General features: G+C 40.3%; 2 protein-coding genes across 5 annotated transcripts in view; one reads left to right on the top strand and one right to left on the bottom strand.

Annotated features, from left to right (window-relative positions):
• The window catches only part of LOC133556636 (zinc finger and BTB domain-containing protein 5), a 31,943-nt gene extending 22,783 nt beyond the window's left edge, over nucleotides 1-9,160 (bottom strand). The window contains exon 1 of one of the 3 annotated variants that reach the window (XM_061906772.1): nucleotides 8,858-9,160. The gene's annotated coding sequence lies outside the window, so the exon portion shown is untranslated. Of the gene's footprint in view, nucleotides 1-8,766; nucleotides 8,835-8,857 lie in introns of those variants that run through there. The other 2 variants (XM_061906763.1, XM_061906780.1) reach the window with 2 other exon arrangements.
• Nucleotides 9,161-11,522: 2,362 nt separating this feature from the next.
• polr1e (RNA polymerase I subunit E) overlaps nucleotides 11,523-19,971 on the top strand; it is a 32,838-nt gene continuing 24,389 nt past the window's right edge. For both annotated transcript variants that reach the window (XM_061906743.1, XM_061906751.1), the window contains exons 1-4: nucleotides 11,523-11,641; nucleotides 16,055-16,158; nucleotides 16,219-16,295; nucleotides 16,370-16,455. In XM_061906743.1, the coding sequence (XP_061762727.1) occupies nucleotides 11,581-11,641; nucleotides 16,055-16,158; nucleotides 16,219-16,295; nucleotides 16,370-16,455 (328 nt within the window). In that variant the 5' untranslated portion in view covers nucleotides 11,523-11,580. The remainder of the gene's footprint in view (nucleotides 11,642-16,054; nucleotides 16,159-16,218; nucleotides 16,296-16,369; nucleotides 16,456-19,971) is intronic.

The raw sequence follows: 19,971 nt of genomic DNA, 5'->3' as shown, positions 1-19,971 counted from the left end.
TCTTATCATGCAAATAAAGTAAATAGTCCCCTTCTGGCTGAATAAACATAAAGCACCTTCCATAAAATGTAAAATAACTTAAACAGCATTTAGGCTCCTACATTACCGGCCCCTAATTGTTATCAATGTCCTTGAAACAATTACTTAAATGTGTTAACTCAAAATTTAAGGTGCCTAAATAGCCTTAGTACTTCTCAAAAAGCTTGTAGTCCTTGCCCCATTCCACTCTGGGTCTTTGCTTCGTCGCCATACTTTAATTATCTTCAGCTTCCTGAAGAAGACATAGCTTTGTAATAGGGCGATGAAGCTCGTTAGTCTTAGTCTTCACTTTAACCTGACGAACAAGTCCGTCTCCACCAGGAAAAGTCTCTAGAATTCTTCCAAGTGGCCAGGAATTTCTGGGTGAGGTTTCGTCCACGATCAGCACCACGTCTCCAACACGAAAGTTTCTTTTAGGTGAAGACCATCGCTGACGTTCTTGAAGCTGCGCTAGGTATTCCTTACACCAGCGTTTCCAAAAGATATCCGCAAGGTATTGCACTTGTTTCCATCTGCGACTGGCGTATTGGTCGCACGGATGAAACACTCCTGGAGGTAGCTCAGGTTTGACCTTCAGCAATAACAGATGGTTGGGTGTGAGAGCCTCCAAGTCGTTGAGGTCTGAAGAAGTCTTTGTTATGGGTCTGCCATTTATGACTGCTTCAGCTTCACAAAACAAGGTACAAAGACCCTCTTCATCCAAAACTTGTTCCTTTACGGTAACACTCAGTATTTTTCTCACTGAACGGATTAGCCGCTCCCAGCTTCCTCCATGGTGAGATCCTGCTGGTGGATTGAAATGCCACTGGACACCTCGTAGCAAATGTTCGTAAATCTTCTTGGTGTTCCATTCTTTGATGGATTTCCTCATTTCGCTGTCAGCTGACCGAAAGTTGGTTCCGTTATCGGAATACATCTCTTTGACTTGTCCTCTCCTGGCGAGAAATCTTCTGATTGCGTTAAGACAGGCATCGGTGTTGAGTGAGGATGCGATTTCCAGATGTACGGCTCTTAATGCAAGACACGTGAAGATGACGCCATACCTCTCTACATGTCTTCTTCCCCTCCTCACTTGGAACGGACCAAAGTAGTCCACACCAACTCTTGTGAAAGGTGGATCGTCAGGTAGGACCCTGCATGTTGGTAGATCTGCCATGAGTTGCTTTCCAGCAGCTCCGTGGAGTCTTTTACAGATGACACACCTGGACAGAAACCTTCTGATGGCTCCAATGACTCCAGGTATCCAAAATTTTTGACGTAGATTTGCCATCATGTGATTCCTTCCGGCGTGAGCTGTTAGCTCATGAATATGTCTCAACACAAGCCTTGTGATGTGTGAATCCTTAGGCAATATAGCTTGCTGCTTGGAGTTGTTAGGCATCGCTGCACGGCTCAACCTTCCTCCAACTCTCATAATTCCATCTTGAAGAATTGGATTTAACTTGAAAAGTGAACTACTTTTCTTTACTCTTTGATTTTTCTCCAGCATCGCCCAATCTTCCTTGAAACTTTGTCTTTGGCAGAATTTTACAATTTCTGTTTCTGCTCTAGTCATGTCATCACAAGTCAGACACTTTCCTTCAATATCTTTCTTGAATTCAAGCATCTTACTTTCTTCTCCTGATGTTCTTAGTTCTTTTCTCTTTTCCTTTAGCTCTTTCAGTAGATCTTTGAGTTTTAGAAACCAGGCTACAGCACGCTTCAATGCTGTCCAAGAAGAATAATGGTTTACCCACTGATCCACAAAATCTTTGGCTTCTCCTGTTTGAATGGCATATGCATGAGTCACTTTTTTGACCTCTAGGTCGTCCATATCCAGCATTCCAGGATCTGGATTTTTAGGCCACTGGTCTTGTGAGCTGAGCAAGAAACTTGGTCCTGAGAGCCAGCTCTCATTTTTCAAAAATGCTTCCACAGTCTGTCCTCTTGAAACCTGATCAGCGGGATTCAGAGTGGTGTTAACATATCTCCACTGAGATGTTCTAGAGTGCTCCAGGATTGCTGCGACCCTGTTTGCAACAAACGTCTTGAATCGGGTACACTCACTGTTTAAGTACTTGAGCACCGCCGTGCTATCTGTCCAAAAGATAGACTCCTGGATTTCCAGCTCAAGCTCTTTTCTCAGAAGCTTATCCATCTTTGTCGCAACTGTGGCTGCAGTCAATTCCATTCGAGGAATAGTCTGAGATTTTAGGAGCGCCACCCTTGTCTTTGCCATGATCAAGGTGGATTGAGCTTCACCTGTTGAAAAGCGTGTCAGCAAGTAGCTTGTGGTTCCGTAGGCGTCTTCACTTGCGTCAGCAAAATGATGAAGCTGCGCAAAGGCTGGCACACCAAACTTCTTCAACTTGACGCATCTGTCAACTCCAAAATTTTCAAGCTGTGCCAAACTTGAGATCCACTTTTTCCATCTCTCAATCACTGTGTCAGGCAGGTCTTGATCCCAATTATATCTTTGCCGACATAGATCTTGCAGAATTATTTTAGCAGGCAATATTACTGGAGACAGAAAGCCCAAAGGATCAAAAATTGAACTTACTATGGAAAGCAATCCTCTCCTTGTGTATGGTCTATCTTTGAGGTTGATCTTAAACTTGAATTGGTCTGATTCGGCACACCACTGGATGCCTAATGTTCTCTCCATTGGCAGGTAATCTTCGTCCAAGTCCAGATCTTGAAAGCCCTGTGCTTTTTCCTTTTCTGGGATCGAGTTAAGCAACTTCCTGCTGTTGCTTGACCATTTTGTCAGCCGAAATCCTCCTTTTGCCAACATTTTCCTCAACTCAGCACACAGGGTAATGGCTCTATCTTCATCAGCAACCGACTTAAGACAGTCATCCACATAAAAATTCTTGTTGACAGACCTTGCCGTATCCTGTCCAAACTCATCCACAAAGTCTGTTGCACATTTTTGAAGTGCAAAGGTTGCAACACTTGGTGATGATGTCGCGCCGAAAATGTGAACTAGCATCTTGTGTTCAACGAGATCCAGCTCGTAGTTTCCATCAGGCCACCAAAGAAACCTCAGGAGATCAGTGTCTTCATCGCTTACTCCAACCTGATGGAACATGGCTTCCACGTCCGCCATAACCGCCACAGACTCCTGGCGAAATCTTATAAGGACTCCTAATAGTGAGCTGGTGAGGTCAGGTCCCTGCAGAAGCTGTTGGTTTAATGAAGTACCTTGAAAGCTTGCGCCGCAGTCGAAGACAACACACAACTTCTGTTTGGTTGGATGTCTTACTCCATGGTGAGGCAGATACCATGTTCGCCCCTCAGCAGATTTGCGCTCTTCACTTTCAAGCTTTACTGCGTAACCTTTTCTTAAAAGGTCATCCATGAACGCCACGTACTCTTGGTGAAACTTGACGTCTCTCGAAAATCTCTTCCGTAGGTTCAGTGCTCGTTGCTCCGCAATTGCCCTGTTATTTGGCATAGACAAAGGCTTCTTCTTCACTGGAAGGCAAATATTGTAGTGCCCATCTTTAAGTACTGCAGTTTGAGACATCATACTGATAAACTGATGGTCGTCCCTGGACATCTCAATGTTTTCATTTTGTCCTGCATCAGGAAAGTCATGCTTGAACTGCAGCTGCCAAAGCTCCTCAAGCTTCACCACTGAGATCCTGTTTGCAGTAATTCCTGTCCATTTTTCAATTGCAGTTCTGTCACTTCCACCTCCGAGTGGTCCATTTACTGTCCAGCCTAGTATCGTCCTCACAGCGTATGGTCCATTATCCACACTTTTAACCACTTGCAGTGGCTCCATCGCTTTGGGAACGTTTACTCCGATGAGTAATCCAATCTTGGCTTGAATTTTAGGTATTCTCACCTCCTTTAGGTGTGGCCACCTATCAATATCCTCTTGTTGGGGAATATTGTCCTTAGAGACAGGAATGTCTTTCTGTGAATACACTTCCTTTAGTTCCACAAACTATTTTCCGTCCAAGCTGCTGATTTCCAATCCAGTCACGATGCTTGTGTTCACAACAGTGTCATTTCCCATTGTTCGCAATGAAATGTTTACATTGCGTCCACTCACATTCAGTTGGTTTATCAGTGACTCTGTGGCAAAAGTAGCTGAACTACCTGGGTCCAGAAAGGCATACGTGAGCACTGTCTTGGTTCCTTTCTGTGCCTTGATGTACACTGGAAGAATCGAAAGAACACAATCTTCTCTACCGGCCACAGTGACACCACAGGTTTCAGTTGTTTGTACAATGGCACTTGATATTGATTGCGGTTCACAATTGTCCTTTCCGGTTTCTTCTCTGGAGTCTTTATGACCAATGTGTAATAATGTGGGATGCAGTCTCGAGCATTCTTGACATTGAAGTTTTTGTTTGCAGCTACTACTCATATGTCCATGCTTTAAACATGCAAAACACACACCTTTGCTTCTCAAGAAGTCAATCTTGTCTTTGTGGAGCTTGCTTTTGAATTTCTTGCAAACTGTGAGGCTGTGTTGCTCTCCATTACAATAAACACAAGGTTTTCTGTCCACCAACACTGTTCGTGTTTTTGTTATGATGTAGTTATCATTTTCTGTCTTGGGGGGCACAACGACTGTTGTAAACACCTTTTTGGTTTGAGGGTTTCTACATATTGTGGTTTTATTTTTTGTCTCACAGAATCTTTCGTGTTCATGGTGGTTTCTTTTATGTTCCCATAAAGCGGGTTCAAAAGATACTTGACTTGCCGGTTTACAAAGTCCACAAAATACTTAAACTTAACTCTTGTTTTTGTTCTTTCTTGTAAGTCGCATGCAAACTTCCTCCAAGGTTCTCTGAGTTTATATGGAAGTTTGTTTACCAGTGCCTTTATATTGGCTGTGTTGTCCAAGTCCTCCATGTAGGTAATGCCTGTCATTGTGTTAGAGCAGCCTGTGAGGAATAATGCAAAGGACTGAAGGGCAACACCGTCTTCTGGCTTGATTGTTGGCCACTCCATGGCTTCTGTTATGTAGGCTTCGGCTATCTTAAAGTCATCACCAAAAAATTCCTTTAACATTTGTTTTGCTTTAGTGTATCCTGCTGAAGATTCCATATTGATGCAGCTCTTTACCAACTCATGTGGTTGTCCACTTGTATATTGTAGTAAAAATTGAAGACAATCCCGGTTGTCACTTGTGCGGCTTTCAATTCCATGTTCTATGGCCCCAATAAAAGATTTGTATTCCAGGGGGTCACCCTTGAATGTTGGAATGGAAAGAGGTGGAAGTAGAGATGCCTTGTGACTCTTCACGAGATACTCTGTGACATTGGCTTGCTGAGATACTGCTTGGCAAAGCCCATCAAGTGTTAATGTCTGTTGTTCTATAATTTCAGTCCTTGGTGCAAATGTAGTCATTTGAATAGATTTGGGGGGAGCATTATGTTTAATGCTACGTGTTGGTAAAGTGGGTGGTGGTACTTGTGTGTTAGGACTAGCAAGTCTTCTAACATCCTTTTTATCAGCTGTATTGATACTGTCTTCTTCTTGTGTGTTTTCATAGTTTTGTAAAACTTCCATTTTAGCGTCACATTCAGCGAGTGCTGTTTGCATTGCATGCATTTCTTTTCGCGCCTTTATTGCAGCTTCTTCCTGTTCTACGGCCAACTTTTCTTGTAAAGCTGCCGCCTTTGCTCTCAATGATACACGCTCCATTTCCGCCTTTAATCTGACAGAAGATGAAGAACATGAACTTCTGCTTCGTGATCCAGCTTTACTTTGACTTCTAGCGGTCCTCCTTGTTGATGTAGACCGACTATCTGCAGGTGACACTTGTTTATTGCATTCTTCCGCTTGCTCAACACGCTTAAAAACATCTTTCATCCACTCCTCACATTTCCAGAAAAAGTCCTCCATCATTTTATTTTTTGGATTAAACCAATTGTTTTGATCTTCCAAACTCCTCCTCAGACATGAATTTCTGAAGATCAGCATTAAGATCCAAAAATTATTGCTGCAAGCCACTAAAGTCCACACGAAGCTGATTTTTTACAGCATCCACATTAACATCCTCCTCCATTAAGTGCTCAATCTGCGTCATCAAGCGAGTCAATTGAGCCAGTGAGCTCTTGCGTGCCTGCATCTTTCTCACCTTGTGCATTTCTACAGCCTTCTTGGTCATTTTTACTGTCCTTTTTCCACTGTCTTGTGCATCCATTACAAGCCAATATTTCCACAACGAGTCAATAAAAATGCCGATGTGCCGCAGCGTCGCACCGGGACGAGCTCTCTCTCTCTCTCTCGTTCACTTTCAAGCAGCGTGCACTCACGTACCTGTCACCTCCTCTTGCAGGCTTGTTCCTCTTGATCCTTTACAGTCAGGCAGTTCCACGTTCTGATTACTCCACAAAGAGCAAGTTTTTTGACTAAAATGTAGATTCCTAAAGTAGCCTTAAGCTTGACGCTCCTCTACTATCACATTCACTCCGCTTGCTGCGACAACAACAAAACAAAACTCCAGACGTTCTTCTTCGTTTGTATGGTTTACTTGTGATCTTAATAATTCAAAACATAAAACAGTCAAAATAAAGACAGTTTGTTGCAGTACTAGTTAGAAAAAGTATGAATGACAATAAGTATGAGTGAGGTCGAAAAACTGTGTGGCTCGATTCCACCGCACCTGACAGCAATTACCCATGACACCTTGCGTCCAAAAACCCCCTTACCACACAGATCCTTCCGCCATATATGCACTTAAAACAGTTACGTCATCAAATCATTTTGACAAATATAATAATTACCCCTAAAGTGAGATTTATATAATTACTCTAAGCATTCAATATATACATTTTCTTATCATGCAAATAAAGTAAATAGTCCCCTTCTGGCTGAATAAACATAAAGCACCTTCCATAAAATGTAAAATAACTTAAACAGCATTTAGGCTCCTACACTATGAATTGATTAACGTGGACCCCGACTTAAACAAGTTGAAAAACTCATTGGGGTGTTACCATTTAGTGTTCAATTGTACGGAATATGTACTGTACCGTGCAATCTACTAATACAAGTTTCAATCAATCAATCGACAGAAAATGGATGAATGAATGGAGGTTTTAAACGTTTTATTGGCTTGCCAACAATATTTTGTTGACCGATTAGCTAGTATTGCATCATTTCCCACGGCACACCAAACATTATCTCACGGTGCACTAGTGTCATACTAAATAAACCAGTGGTTCTCAAATGGGGGTACATGTACCCCTGTGGGTACTGGAAGGTATACCAAGGGGTATGTGAGATTTTTAAAAAATATTCTTAAAATAGCAACAATTCAAAAATCCTTTATAAATATATTTTTTGAATAATACTTCAACAAAATATGAATGTAAGTTCATAAACTGTGAAAATAAATGCAACAATGCAATATTCAGTGCTGACAGCTAGACTTTTTTGTAGACATGTTCCATAAATATTGATGTTAAATATTTCTTTTTTTGTGAAGAGATTGAATCCTTGTTTATTTTCCAACACGTTTATAGTTATTTGTATATCTTTGTTTCCAAATAGTTCCAGAAAGACCACTTCAAATGAGCAATACTTTGCACTGTTATACAATTTAATAAAATCAGAAACTGATGACATAGTGCTGTATTTTACTTCTTTATCTTTTTTCAACCAAAAAGTAACAAAGATATAAAAATAACTAAAAACGTGTTGAAAAATTAACAAATGGTTCAATTATTAATAAAGATTTCTAGACATAGAAGTAAGTAATCATCAACTTAAAGTGCCCTCTTTGGGGATAGTAATAGAGATCCATCTGGATTCATGAACTTCATTCTAAACATTTCTTCACAAAAAAAACAAATCTTTACCATCAATATTTATGGAACATGTCTACAAAAATGGCTCATGAATCCAGATGGATCTCTATTACAATCCCCAAAGAGGGCACTTTAATTTGATGATTACTTACTTCTATGTCTAGAAATCTTTATTAATAATTGAACCATTTGTTTATTTTTCAACTCGTTTTTAGTTATTTCTATATCTTTGTTTCCAAATAGTTCCAGAAAGACCACTACAAATGAACAATACTTTGCACTGTTATACAATTTAATAAATCAGAAACTGATGATATAGTGCTGTATTTTGGGACGGTATAGCTCTGTTGGTAAAGTGGCCGTGCCAGCAACTTGAGGGTTCCAGGTTCGATCCCCGCTTCCGCCATCCTAGTCACTGCCTTTGTGTCGTTGGGCAAAACACTTTACCCACCTGCTCCCATTGCCACCCACACTGGTTTAAATGTAACTTAGATATTGGCTTTCACTATGTAAAGCCCTTTGAGTCACTAGAGAAAGAGCGCTATATAAATATAATTCACTTCACACTTCACTTATTTTACTTTTTTATCTCTTTTTTTTTCAACCAAAAATGCTGTGCTCTGATTAGGGGGTACTTGAATTAAAAGAATGTTCACAGGGGGTAGATCACTGAATATGAAAAAGGTTGAGAACAACTGCAATAAACTACCACCGGAACCTTGTTGGCCGTTAACTTGTAAACAAGCATCAAAGACACAATAGTCGCCAGGGGGGGGCTTGATAGCTAGCTAGTCAGTCCCGAGCTCAGGCAAAATCTGGCGTTATCGCGAACATGACATATCGTGAGTTAAAAACCCAAATGAGCGAGAATTGTCAGACGTTTGTAAGAAAGTGGCCCTGACGACAAACTGAGGAGGCTAAAGTTAACTGGCTAGTGAGCGGCTAGGAAGATGATGGAGGAGAAACATACCAAGTCTGGCTCTCACGGCACCAAAGATCGTCTATTTAAGTGTTTTCACGCGATGAACTGTCGGCCATGTTGGTAAATAAAAGCATTTTACCTCCAGGATCCACACGTCCCCCGGGTGTACTTGTGTTGCCTTCTGGGCTGCGGGGGAGAGCCAACGATGTGCACTCTTGTCTTCACTGGCTGCTTATAGTCTCGTCCTGCCAGAAGTATGCACGAAGAATAATAACTACAGATGAAAATTGAGTATATGAAGGAAATGTGCCGTCATTCTACTAAATTGTCCTCCTCAGACAGATCTTCCGAGCAGACTCGCGGGGCGGCGCTGTGCTCATGACCTCGATGGGGTGACTGCATGCACTTCCGTCCATCCTCCCGCCTCTAGATGTCACTCTTATCTGAAGACGAGACGAATATATTTTTTATAATTTCAGCACCATATATATATATATATATATATATATATATATATATATATATATATATATATATATATATATATATATATATATATATATATATATATATATATATATATATATATTCATTGTCAACTGTTTTCACAACTTTTTCTTGTGAAGAATGATTTTTGGCATCTTTAAATGTTTCCCTCTTAAAACGTATAATAATAAATATGTTTTCATATACTTATAATATTGTATATTTTCCGATATAGATGGCGACTTGTCCAGGGTGTACACCGCCTTCCGCCCGATTGTAGCTGAGATATGCGCGACCCCGAAAGGGAATGAGCGGTAGGAAATGGATGGATGGATGGATATTTTTTTGATAAAGCACAACCTTTTGTACAAAAAACTCAGCTCTATTGTTGCAGTCTATTTTGTATTTTTATTTTTATTTTTAATATATATATATATATATTCCTGGCTTCACGGTGGCAGAGGGGTTAGTGCGTCTGCCTCACAATACGAAGGTCCTGCAGTCCTGGGTTCAAATCCAGGCTCGGGATCTTTCTGTGTGGAGTTTGCATGTCCTCCCCGCGAATGCGTGGGTTCCTTCCGGGTACTCCGGCTTCTTCCCACTTCCAAAGACATGCACCTGGGGATAGGTTGATTGGCAACACTAAATTGGCCCTAGTGTGTGAATGTGAGTGTGAATGTTGTCTGTCTATCTGTGTTGGCCCTTCGATGAGGTGGCGACTTGTCCAGGGTGTACCCCGCCTTCTGCCCGATTGTAGCTGAGATAGGCGCCAGCGCCCCCCGCGACCCCAAAAGGGAATAAGCGTTAGAAAATGGATGGATATATATTCCTGAGGGAACTCTCCTGAAGGAATCAATAAAGTTCTATCTATCTATCTGTCTGTCTGTCCGTCCGTCCGTCCTTCCATCCATCCATCCATCCATCTATCTTTTTGTAGTATTTATTTTCCCATGAATATAACTTTTTACTTTATCCTCCTAATATAAAAACTATCATTTTCCTACTGATTGTTTATTTTTCATCATGATTTTGTCAACATGTGTTGACATGATCATCAGATGAAAACAACAAAACACTTTGTTTTTTCTTTGAGGTTCTTTTGTTTCACGCTCTTTCCACTAAAGTGACTTTCTTCATTTATTTACCTCTTTTATTTTAATGAGACTGAAATCAAATCAACATTTATCATTTCTTGTCTAAACTTTGAGGGGAAATGTTTGTGTCAGGATAACAATACAAATAATGATTCACATAAAATGAAAAAAAAAAAGCACTAGACACGGAACAAACAGAAATGATAATGAAGTAATATCGAAATGTGTCACATGAACAAAAAGTATTTTGATCCCCCCCCCCCCCCCCACACACACACACAATGTGTCGGAAAAGCAGTAGTTATTTTATTTTATTATTATTATTTATTTTATTGAACAACAAACATACATGTATGTCAGTCAAGGCACTTTCAACAACTAGGAAAGAAAACGAAAGAAAATAGAGTATAGAGTATACATACATAGTATTAAATATTAATAAATAATAATAATACAAAAATATGAAAATAAATTACAAAAAGGGGTACCTAAATCACTTTAAAAAATGTTAAAAAATATATCAATTTAAGGACTTTTGTTCTCTTAATCATCCTCCAAATTTTGATTGATAATTGTAAACCATTAAGCCAATTAGGAAATGTAGGCCTTACTTTCATAAATCAACATTTATGTAGTAACATTTTTGCCTGTCGCGTAATAATGTTGAAAAACATTCCTATGTTACAGTCATTTACAAAAATATCTACAATAATACAAATCTTTTTGAATCATTTCAGCACCAGACAGGGAACAAACAGACATGATAATTAAGTAATATCGAGATGAACAATAAACCCTTTTATTTTCCACCCCACAATGGGTCGAAGAAGCAGTAGTTTTTTTTGTTTTTTTCCCTTTATTTAAAAAAAACAACAACATACATTTATATATCACACAACAGTCAAGGCACTTTCAACAACAAGGAAAGAAAACAAAAGCAAATACAGATTGAGTATTAAATATCAACAAATAATAATAATACAAAAATATGAAAAACGATTATAAAATGGGCTACCAGCTACCTAAATCACTTTAAATGTTTTTAACAAAGACATACATTTAAGGGCTTTTGTACTCTTAATTATCCTCCAATATTTGTTTTTTTTTTTGCCTGGAGCATAATAATGTTGACAAACATTTATATGTTACAGTCGTCTATAAAAAATACCAAATTTTATCTCTTCTATAGTGAAGGGTCGGACAAGCAGTTGTTCAAACCGGAAGTAAGCCTTTCGGAAGCGGAAGTACGTTGACGGAAGTGACACAGCACAAGATAACAAATATGGCGACCTGTTCGCTCGTGTGCTGCGAGCAGCAAAGTGACTCGGATAAAGCAGTTATAGGTGTGTATGTTTTAAATTTAGATTACATGTCTTGCTTTTTGCGAAACTCAAAGAAAATGGTGAATTAATTATTTTAACTTTTTTAGTAAAAGGGTGCCTGTCGTAACTGCTCTTGTGTTACAAGCCGCATTTCTCCCTCTCTTCGATTCAAACCTGCTTTAAAATGTATGGACGTCGAGTGGATCTAACATAATATTGTGAGAGTCCAGTCCATTGTGGATCTAAGATAACAGTGTGAGAGTCCAGTCCATTGTGGATCTAACATAATAGTGTGGAAGTCCAGTCCATAGTGGATCTAACGTAATAGTGAGAGTTCAGTCCATAGTGGATCTAACATAATAGTTTTAGAGTCCAGTCCATAGTGGATCTAACATAATAGTATGAGAGTCCAGTCCATAGTGGATCTAACATAATAATGAAGAAGTCCAGTCCATAGTGGATCTTACAAAATAGTGTGAGAGTCCAGTCCATAGTGGATCTAACATAATAGTGAGAGTCCAGTCCTTAGTGGATCCAACATAATAGTGAGAGTTCAGTCCATAGTGGATTTAACATTAATAGTGTGATAGTCCAGTCCATAGTGGATCTAACATAATAGTTTGAGAGTCCAGTCCATAGTGGATCTAACATAATAGTGTGAAAGTCCATTCTATAGTGGATCTATAATTAATAGTGTGAGAGTCCAGTCCATAGTGGATTTAACATAATAGTTTGAGAGTCCAGTCCATAGTGGATCTAACATAATAGTTTTAGAGTCCAGTCCATAGTGGATCTAACATAATATTGTGAGAATCCAGTCCATAGTGGATCTAACATAATATTGTTAGAGTACAGTCCATAGTGGATCTAACATAATATTGTGAGAGTCCAGTCCATAGTGGATCTAACATAATAGTGTGAGAGTCCAGTCCATAGTGGATCTAACATAATATTGTGAGAGTCCAGTCCATAGTGGAGCTAACATAATAGTGAGAGTCCAATCCATAGTGGATCTAACATAATATTCTGAGTCCAATCCATAGTGGATCTAGCATAATAGTGAGAGTCCGGTCCATAGTGGATCTAACATAATAGTGTGAGTCCAGTCCATAGTGGATCCAACATAAACATAATAGTGTGAGAGTCCAGTCCATAGTGGATCTAACATAATATATGTGAAAGTCCAGTCCATAGTGGATCTAACATAATAGTGTGAGAGTCCAGTCCATAGTGGATCTAACATAATAGTGTGAAAGTCCAGTCCATAGTGGATCTAACATAATAGTGAGAGTCCATGTTGAAGAGGTTCATTTAGCCTACTGACGTGTATTTATAAATGGTTGATATATACAGGCCAGTAAGGTAAAGTGTTGTACCTGACAAGTTTGGGCTACCTTGCTTCTGCAGCCTTCATCAGAGGTGTCACTTGATGTTAGCGTGACATTGTCTGTGACGTGTTATATGGATTGTACCATCCCACCTGAAGTGGTGGGATGGCGGCGTCATCTGATGAAGGCTGCAGAAGCAAGGTAGCCGAAACTTGTCAGGTACAACACTTTACCTTACTAGCCTGTATAAATCAACCATTTATAAATAGTGAGAGTCCAGTCCATAGTGGATCTAACATAATAGTGTGAGAGTCCAGTCCATTGTGGATCTAACACAATATTGTAAGTCCAGTCCATAGTGGATCTAGCATAATATTGTGAGTCCAATCCATAGTGGATCTAGCATAATAGTGAGAGTCCAGTCCATAGTGGATCCAACCTAATAGTGAGAGTCCAGTCCATAGTGGATCTAACATAATATTGTGAGAGTCTTGTCCATAGTGAATCTAACATAATAGTGAGAGTCCAGTCCATAGTAGATTTAGCATAATAGTGAGAGTCCAGTCCATAGTGGATCTAACATAGTAGTGAGAGTCCAGTCCATAGTGGATCCAACATAATTATGTGAGAGTCCAGTCCATAGTGGATCTAACATAATAGTGTGAGAGTCCCATCCATAGTGGATCCAACATAATATTGTGAGAGTCCAGTCCAGAGTGGATCTAACATAATATTGCGAGAGTCCAGTCCATAGTGGATCTAACATAATAGTGAGAGTCCAGTCCATAGTGGATCTAAAATAATAGTGTGAGAGTCCAGTCCATACTGGATCTAGCATAATATTGTGAGAGTCCAGTCCATAGTGGATCTAACATAATAGTGTGAGAGTCCAGTCCATAGTGGATCTAACATAATAGTGTGAGAGCCCAGTCCAAAGTGGATCTAACATAATAGTGAGAGTCCATGTTGAAGAGGTTAATTTAGCCTACTGACGTGTATTTATAAATGGTTGATTTATACAGGCTAGTAAGGTAAAGTGTTGTACCTGACAAGTTTCAGCTACCTTGCTTTTGCAGCCTTCATCAGAGGTGTCACTTGATGTTAGGGTGACGTTGTCTGTGACATGTTATATGGATTGTACCATCCCACCTGAAGTGGTGGGATGGCGGCGTCATCTGATGAAGGCTGCAGAAGCAAGGTAGCTGAAACTTGTCAGGTATAACACTTTACCTTACTAGCCTGTATAAATCAACCATTTATAAATAGTGAGAGTCCAGTCTATAGTGGATCTAACATAATAGTGTGAGAGTCCAGTCCATAGTGGATCTAACACAATATTGTAAGTCCAGTCCATAGTGGATCTAGCATATAATATTGTGACTCCAATCCATAGTGGATCTAGCATAAGAGTGAGAGTCCAGTCCATAGTGGATCCAACCTAATAGTGAGAGTCCAGTCCATAGTGGATCTAACATAATATTGTGAGAGTCTTGTCCATAGTGGATCTAACATAATAGTGAGAGTCCAGTCCATAGTGGATTCAGCATAATAGTGAGAGTCCAGTCCATAGTGGATCTAACGTAGTAGTGAGAGTCCAGTCCATAGTGGATCTAACATAATTATGTGAGAGTACAGTCCAGAGTGGATCTAACATAATAGTGTGAGAGTCCCATCCACAGTGGATCTAACATAATAGTGTGAGAGTCCAGTCCATAGTGGATCTAAAATAATAGTGCGAGAGTCCAGTCCATACTGGATCTAGCATAATATTGTGAGAGTCCAGTCCATAGTGGATCTAACATAATAGTGTGAGAGTCCAGTCCATAGTGGATCTAACATAATAGTGTGAGAGCCCAGTCCAAAGTGGATCTAACATAATAGTGAGAGTCCATGTTGAAGAGGTTAATTTAGCCTACTGACGTGTATTTATAAATGGTTGATTTATACAGGCTAGTAAGGTAAAGTGTTGTACCTGACAAGTTTCAGCTACCTTGCTTTTGCAGCCTTCATCAGAGGTGTCACTTGATGTTAGGGTGACGTTGTCTGTGACGTGTTATATGGATTGTACCATCCCACCTGAAGTGGTGGGATGGCGGCGTCATCTGATGAAGGCTGCAGAAGCAAGGTAGCTGAAACTTGTCAGGTATAACACTTTACCTTACTAGCCTGTATAAATCAACCATTTATAAATAGTGAGAGTCCAGTCTATAGTGGATCTAACATAATAGTGTGAGAGTCCAGTCCATAGTGGATCTAACACAATATTGTAAGTCCAGTCCATAGTGGATCTAGCATATAATATTGTGACTCCAATCCATAGTGGATCTAGCATAAGAGTGAGAGTCCAGTCCATAGTGGATCCAACCTAATAGTGAGAGTCCAGTCCATAGTGGATCTAACATAATATTGTGAGAGTCTTGTCCATAGTGGATCTAACATAATAGTGAGAGTCCAGTCCATAGTGGATTCAGCATAATAGTGAGAGTCCAGTCCATAGTGGATCTAACGTAGTAGTGAGAGTCCAGTCCATAGTGGATCTAACATAATTATGTGAGAGTACAGTCCAGAGTGGATCTAACATAATAGTGTGAGAGTCCCATCCACAGTGGATCTAACATAATAGTGTGAGAGTCCAGTCCATAGTGGATCTAACATAATATTGCGAGAGTCCAGTCCATAGTGGCTCTAGCATAATAGTGAGAGTCCAGTCCATAGTGGATCTAAAATAATAGTGTGAGAGTCCAGTCCATAGTGGATCTAGCATAATATTGTGAGAGTCCAGTCCATAGTGGATCCAACATAATAGTGAGAGTCCAGTCCATAGTGGATCTAACATAATAGTGAGTGTAAAAATGGGGAAGGAAAACCATTCTAAAGAAGAAACATCAGTCTTCCAAACTTCTGGAGCTTCCCGATTCTTCATGCTGTTATTTATTTGTCTTGCTGCACACACTGGAAACGAGTAGCGAGGGCAGAGTAATAAATTTATTGACAGTGCCGTGCAATGAAGTAAACTTGGTCTCAAAGGAGGGCACATTTCGATGTCCCAAGTATGTCTATAAACGATTGTTTACCAGAAATGTTCAAATACGTTTCTCTCCTTCAGTTCGATTTTCCAATGGCATCGTCCAGAAGGCAGACAAACTGGACTTTTTCATGTACAGGAGCGTGGATGAGGTTAACCCCAGGAAAAAACCCAGACGGATAATGGTGAGAAACGTCTTCCTTTGCTGGTTGGCGATCATATAAATGTATGTATCGTTACACCAGGTGGCTGAATCGGCCAGGATGTCCTATGTCGGCCAAAACTTTGGATTGAGTTCCTTAAAATGCAACCATCTCTGCAAGTAGGTGATACTATCGCGTGCAGGATGTCTTTGTGCAGCTACAGCGTCTCATTGGCGTGTCGTCGTTTTTGCAGATATTATGTCGGCGTGTTGAACAAGCAGACCATGCAGATGGAAGTGCACAGTGCACAGATGTTCAACATGCAGCCTGTTGTGCCAGGTAGGCGGGGAATCAACCACTGTTAGTTATTTGCCTGATCATACCTTTTTAGTGCAAAAAGTAATTCAATGGATTCTGGGAAAATTAAGGCTTTAAATTAAGGCATGAAAAAAGGTAAATTTAGGCATGAAAAGGTAATGTATATTGTGGCAATCGAGGGGAAATCCTGCATTTGTTTTAAGTTGCTTTAAAAAAAATATTTTACCTCTAAAGGCTTAGTGGCCACATGCGTGGACAGCACCTTTCAGCACTTATTTCCAAAATTGTGTACAAACCCCGTTTCCATATGTGTTGGGAAATTGTGTTAGATGTAAATATAAAACGGAATACAATGATTTGCAAATCCTTTTCAACACATATTCAATTGAATGCACAACAAAGACAATATATTCAAACTCATAAACTTTATTTTTTTTTTGCAAATAATAATTAACTTTGAATTTCCTGGCTGCAACACATGCCAAAGTAGTTGGGAAAGAGCATGTTCACCACTGTGTTACGTCACCTTTTCTTTTAACAACACTCAATAAACGTTTGGGAACAGAGGAAACTAATTGTTGAAGCTTTGAAAGTGGAACTCTTTTCCATTGTTGTTTTATCTAGAGCTTCAGTCGTTCAACAGTCCGGAGTCTTCGCTGTTGTATTTTACGCTTCATAATACGCCATACATTTTAAATGGGAGACAGGTCTGGACTGCAGGCAGGCCAGGAAAGTACCCGCACTCTTTTTTTACGAAGCCACGCTGTTGTAACATGTGCTGAATGTGGCTTGGCATTGTCTTGCTGAAATAAGCAGGGACGTCCATGAAAAAAGACGGCGCTTAGATGGCAGCATATCAATCAATCAATGTTTATTTATATTTTAGCGAGGTGTGAGTTTTCCTTGCCCTTTTGTGGGTTCTTCCGAGGATGTTTTAGTCGTAATGATTTGTGCAGTCCTTTGAGACATTTGTGATTTGGGGCTATATAAATAAACATTGATTGATTGATGATTGATTGATATAGCCCTAAATCACAAATGTCTCAAAGGACTGTACAAACCATTACGACTACGACATCCTCTGAAGAACCCACAAAAGGGCAAGGAAAAATCACACCCAGTGGGCAGGGAGAATTCACATCCAGTGGGACGCCAGTGACAATGCTGACTATGAGAAACCTTGGAGAGGACCTCAGAAGTGGGGACCGAAAGCAATGGATGTCGAGCGGGTCTAACATGATACTGTGAAAGTTCAATCCATAGTGGCTCCAACACAGCCGCGAGAGTTCAGTTCAAAGCGGATCCAAGACAGCAGCGAGAGTCCCGTCCACAGGAAACCATCCCAAGCGGAGGTGGAGCAGCAGCGTAGAGATGTCCCCAACCGATACACAGGCGAGCGGTCCATCCTGGGTCTCGACTCTGGACAGCCAGTACCTCATCCATGGTCATCGGACTTGGACCCCCTCCACAAGGGAGGGGGGGACATAGGAGAAAAAGAAAAGAAGCGGCAGATCAACTGGTCTAAAAAGGAGGTCTATTTAAAGGCTAGAGTATACAGATGAGTTTTAAGGTGAGACTTAAATGCTTCTACTGAGGTAGCATCTCGAACTGTTACCGGGAGGGCATTTCAGAGTACTGGAGCCCAAACGGAAAACGCTCTATAGCCCGCAGACTTTTTTTGGGCTTTAGGAATCACTAATAAGCCGGAGTCTTTTGAACGCAGATTTCTTGCCGGGACATATGGTACAATACAATCGGCAAGATAGGATGGAGCTAGACCGTGTAGTATTTTATACGTAAGTAGTAAAACCTTAAAGTCACATCTTAAGTGCACAGGAAGCCAGTGCAGGTGAGCCAGTACAGGCGTAATGTGATCAAACTTTCTTGTTCTTGTCAAAAGTCTAGCAGCCGCATTTTGTACCAACTGTAATCTTTTAATGCTAGACATGGGGAGACCCGAAAATAATACGTTACAGTAATCGAGACGAGACTTAACAAACGCGTGGATGATGATCTCGGCGTCTTTAGTGGACAAAATGGAGCGAATTTTAGCGATATTACGGAGATGAAAGAAGGCCGTTTTAGTAACGCTTTTAATGTGTGACTCAAAGGAGAGAGTTGGGTCGAAGAATAATACCCAGATTCTTTACAGAGTCGCCTTGTTTAATTGTTTGGTTGTCAAATGTTAAAGTTGTATTATTAAATAGAGGTCGGTGTCTAGCAGGACCGATAATCAGCATTTCCGTTTTTTTGGCGTTAAGTTGCAAAAGATTAGCGGACATCCATTGTTTAATTTCATTAAGACTAATAACGTTTTGGGAGACAAAGATCTGATGTTTAGAAAGCCCATATTATAGGTAGTGGGCTGTTTTAAGGAGTTGTTGATAAAATTATCCGTAGTAGCAATATTAATAATGTTGCGTTTATTATGCGCAGTGCACTTAAAATAATTGCGACCATATCTAGGAATTGATATGACGGGAATTTTCAGATTGTCTACTTGGTGCTGCGATAAACTGAACGCATCATAATTTGCCATCTCAGTAGAACGCATGTCTAACTCTGATGTAGTCATAGTCATAGCAGAAAAAACATTATGTGAGTTGTGTATCATTCTAAGAAAATTACTATGTGTACAGGGATTATCCAGCCTGGCGCTGGCTAGTTCTAACTTAACTGACTCCATACCCAGGCTAGCAGGCTCTGTAATTGCCTCTGAATATGTTGTTCCAAAACCTGTATGTACCTTTCGACATTAATGGTGCCTTCACAGATGTGTAAGTTACCCAGGCCTTGGGAACTAATGCACCCCCATACCATCACAGATGCTGGCTTTTCAACTTTGCGTCGATCACAGTCCGGATGGTTCGCTTCCCCTTTTGTCCGGATGACTCGATGTCGAATATTTCCAAAAACAATTTGAAATGTGGATTCGTCAGACCACAGAACACTTTTCCACTTTGCATCAGTCCATCTTAGATGATCTCGGGCCCAGAGAAGCCGGCGGCGTTTCTGGATGTTGTTGATAAATGGCTTTCGCTTTGCATAGTAGAGTTTTAACTTGCACTTACAGATGTAGCAGCGGACTGTATTTAGTGACAGTGGTTTTATGAAGTGTTCCTGAGCCCATCTGGTTATATCCTTTAGAGATTGATGTCTGTTTTTGATACAGTGCCGTCTGAGGGATCAAAAGTCACGGTCATTCAATGTTGGTTTCCGGCCATGCCGCTTGCATGGAGTGATTTCTCCAGATTCTCTGAACCTTTTGATGATATTGTGTACAGTAGTTGTTGAAATCCCTAAATTTCTTGCAATTGCACTTTGAGAAAGGTTGTTTTTAAACTGTTTGACTATTTGCTCACGCAGTTGTGGACAAAGGGGTGTACCTCTCCCCATCCTTTCTTGTGAAAGACTGAGCATTTTTTGGGAAGCTGTTTATATACCCAATCATGGCACTCACCTGTTCCCACTTAGCCTGCACACCTGTGGGATGTTACCAACTAAGTGTTTGATGAGCATTCCTGAACTTTATCAGTA

The sequence above is a fragment of the Nerophis ophidion genome, linkage group LG01 (genome assembly GCF_033978795.1).
Source record: "Nerophis ophidion isolate RoL-2023_Sa linkage group LG01, RoL_Noph_v1.0, whole genome shotgun sequence".
NCBI classification, from domain to species: Eukaryota; Metazoa; Chordata; class Actinopteri; order Syngnathiformes; family Syngnathidae; genus Nerophis; species Nerophis ophidion.
Note: the sequence above shows the minus strand (reverse complement) of the source record. Positions and strands in the feature narration are given on the sequence as shown.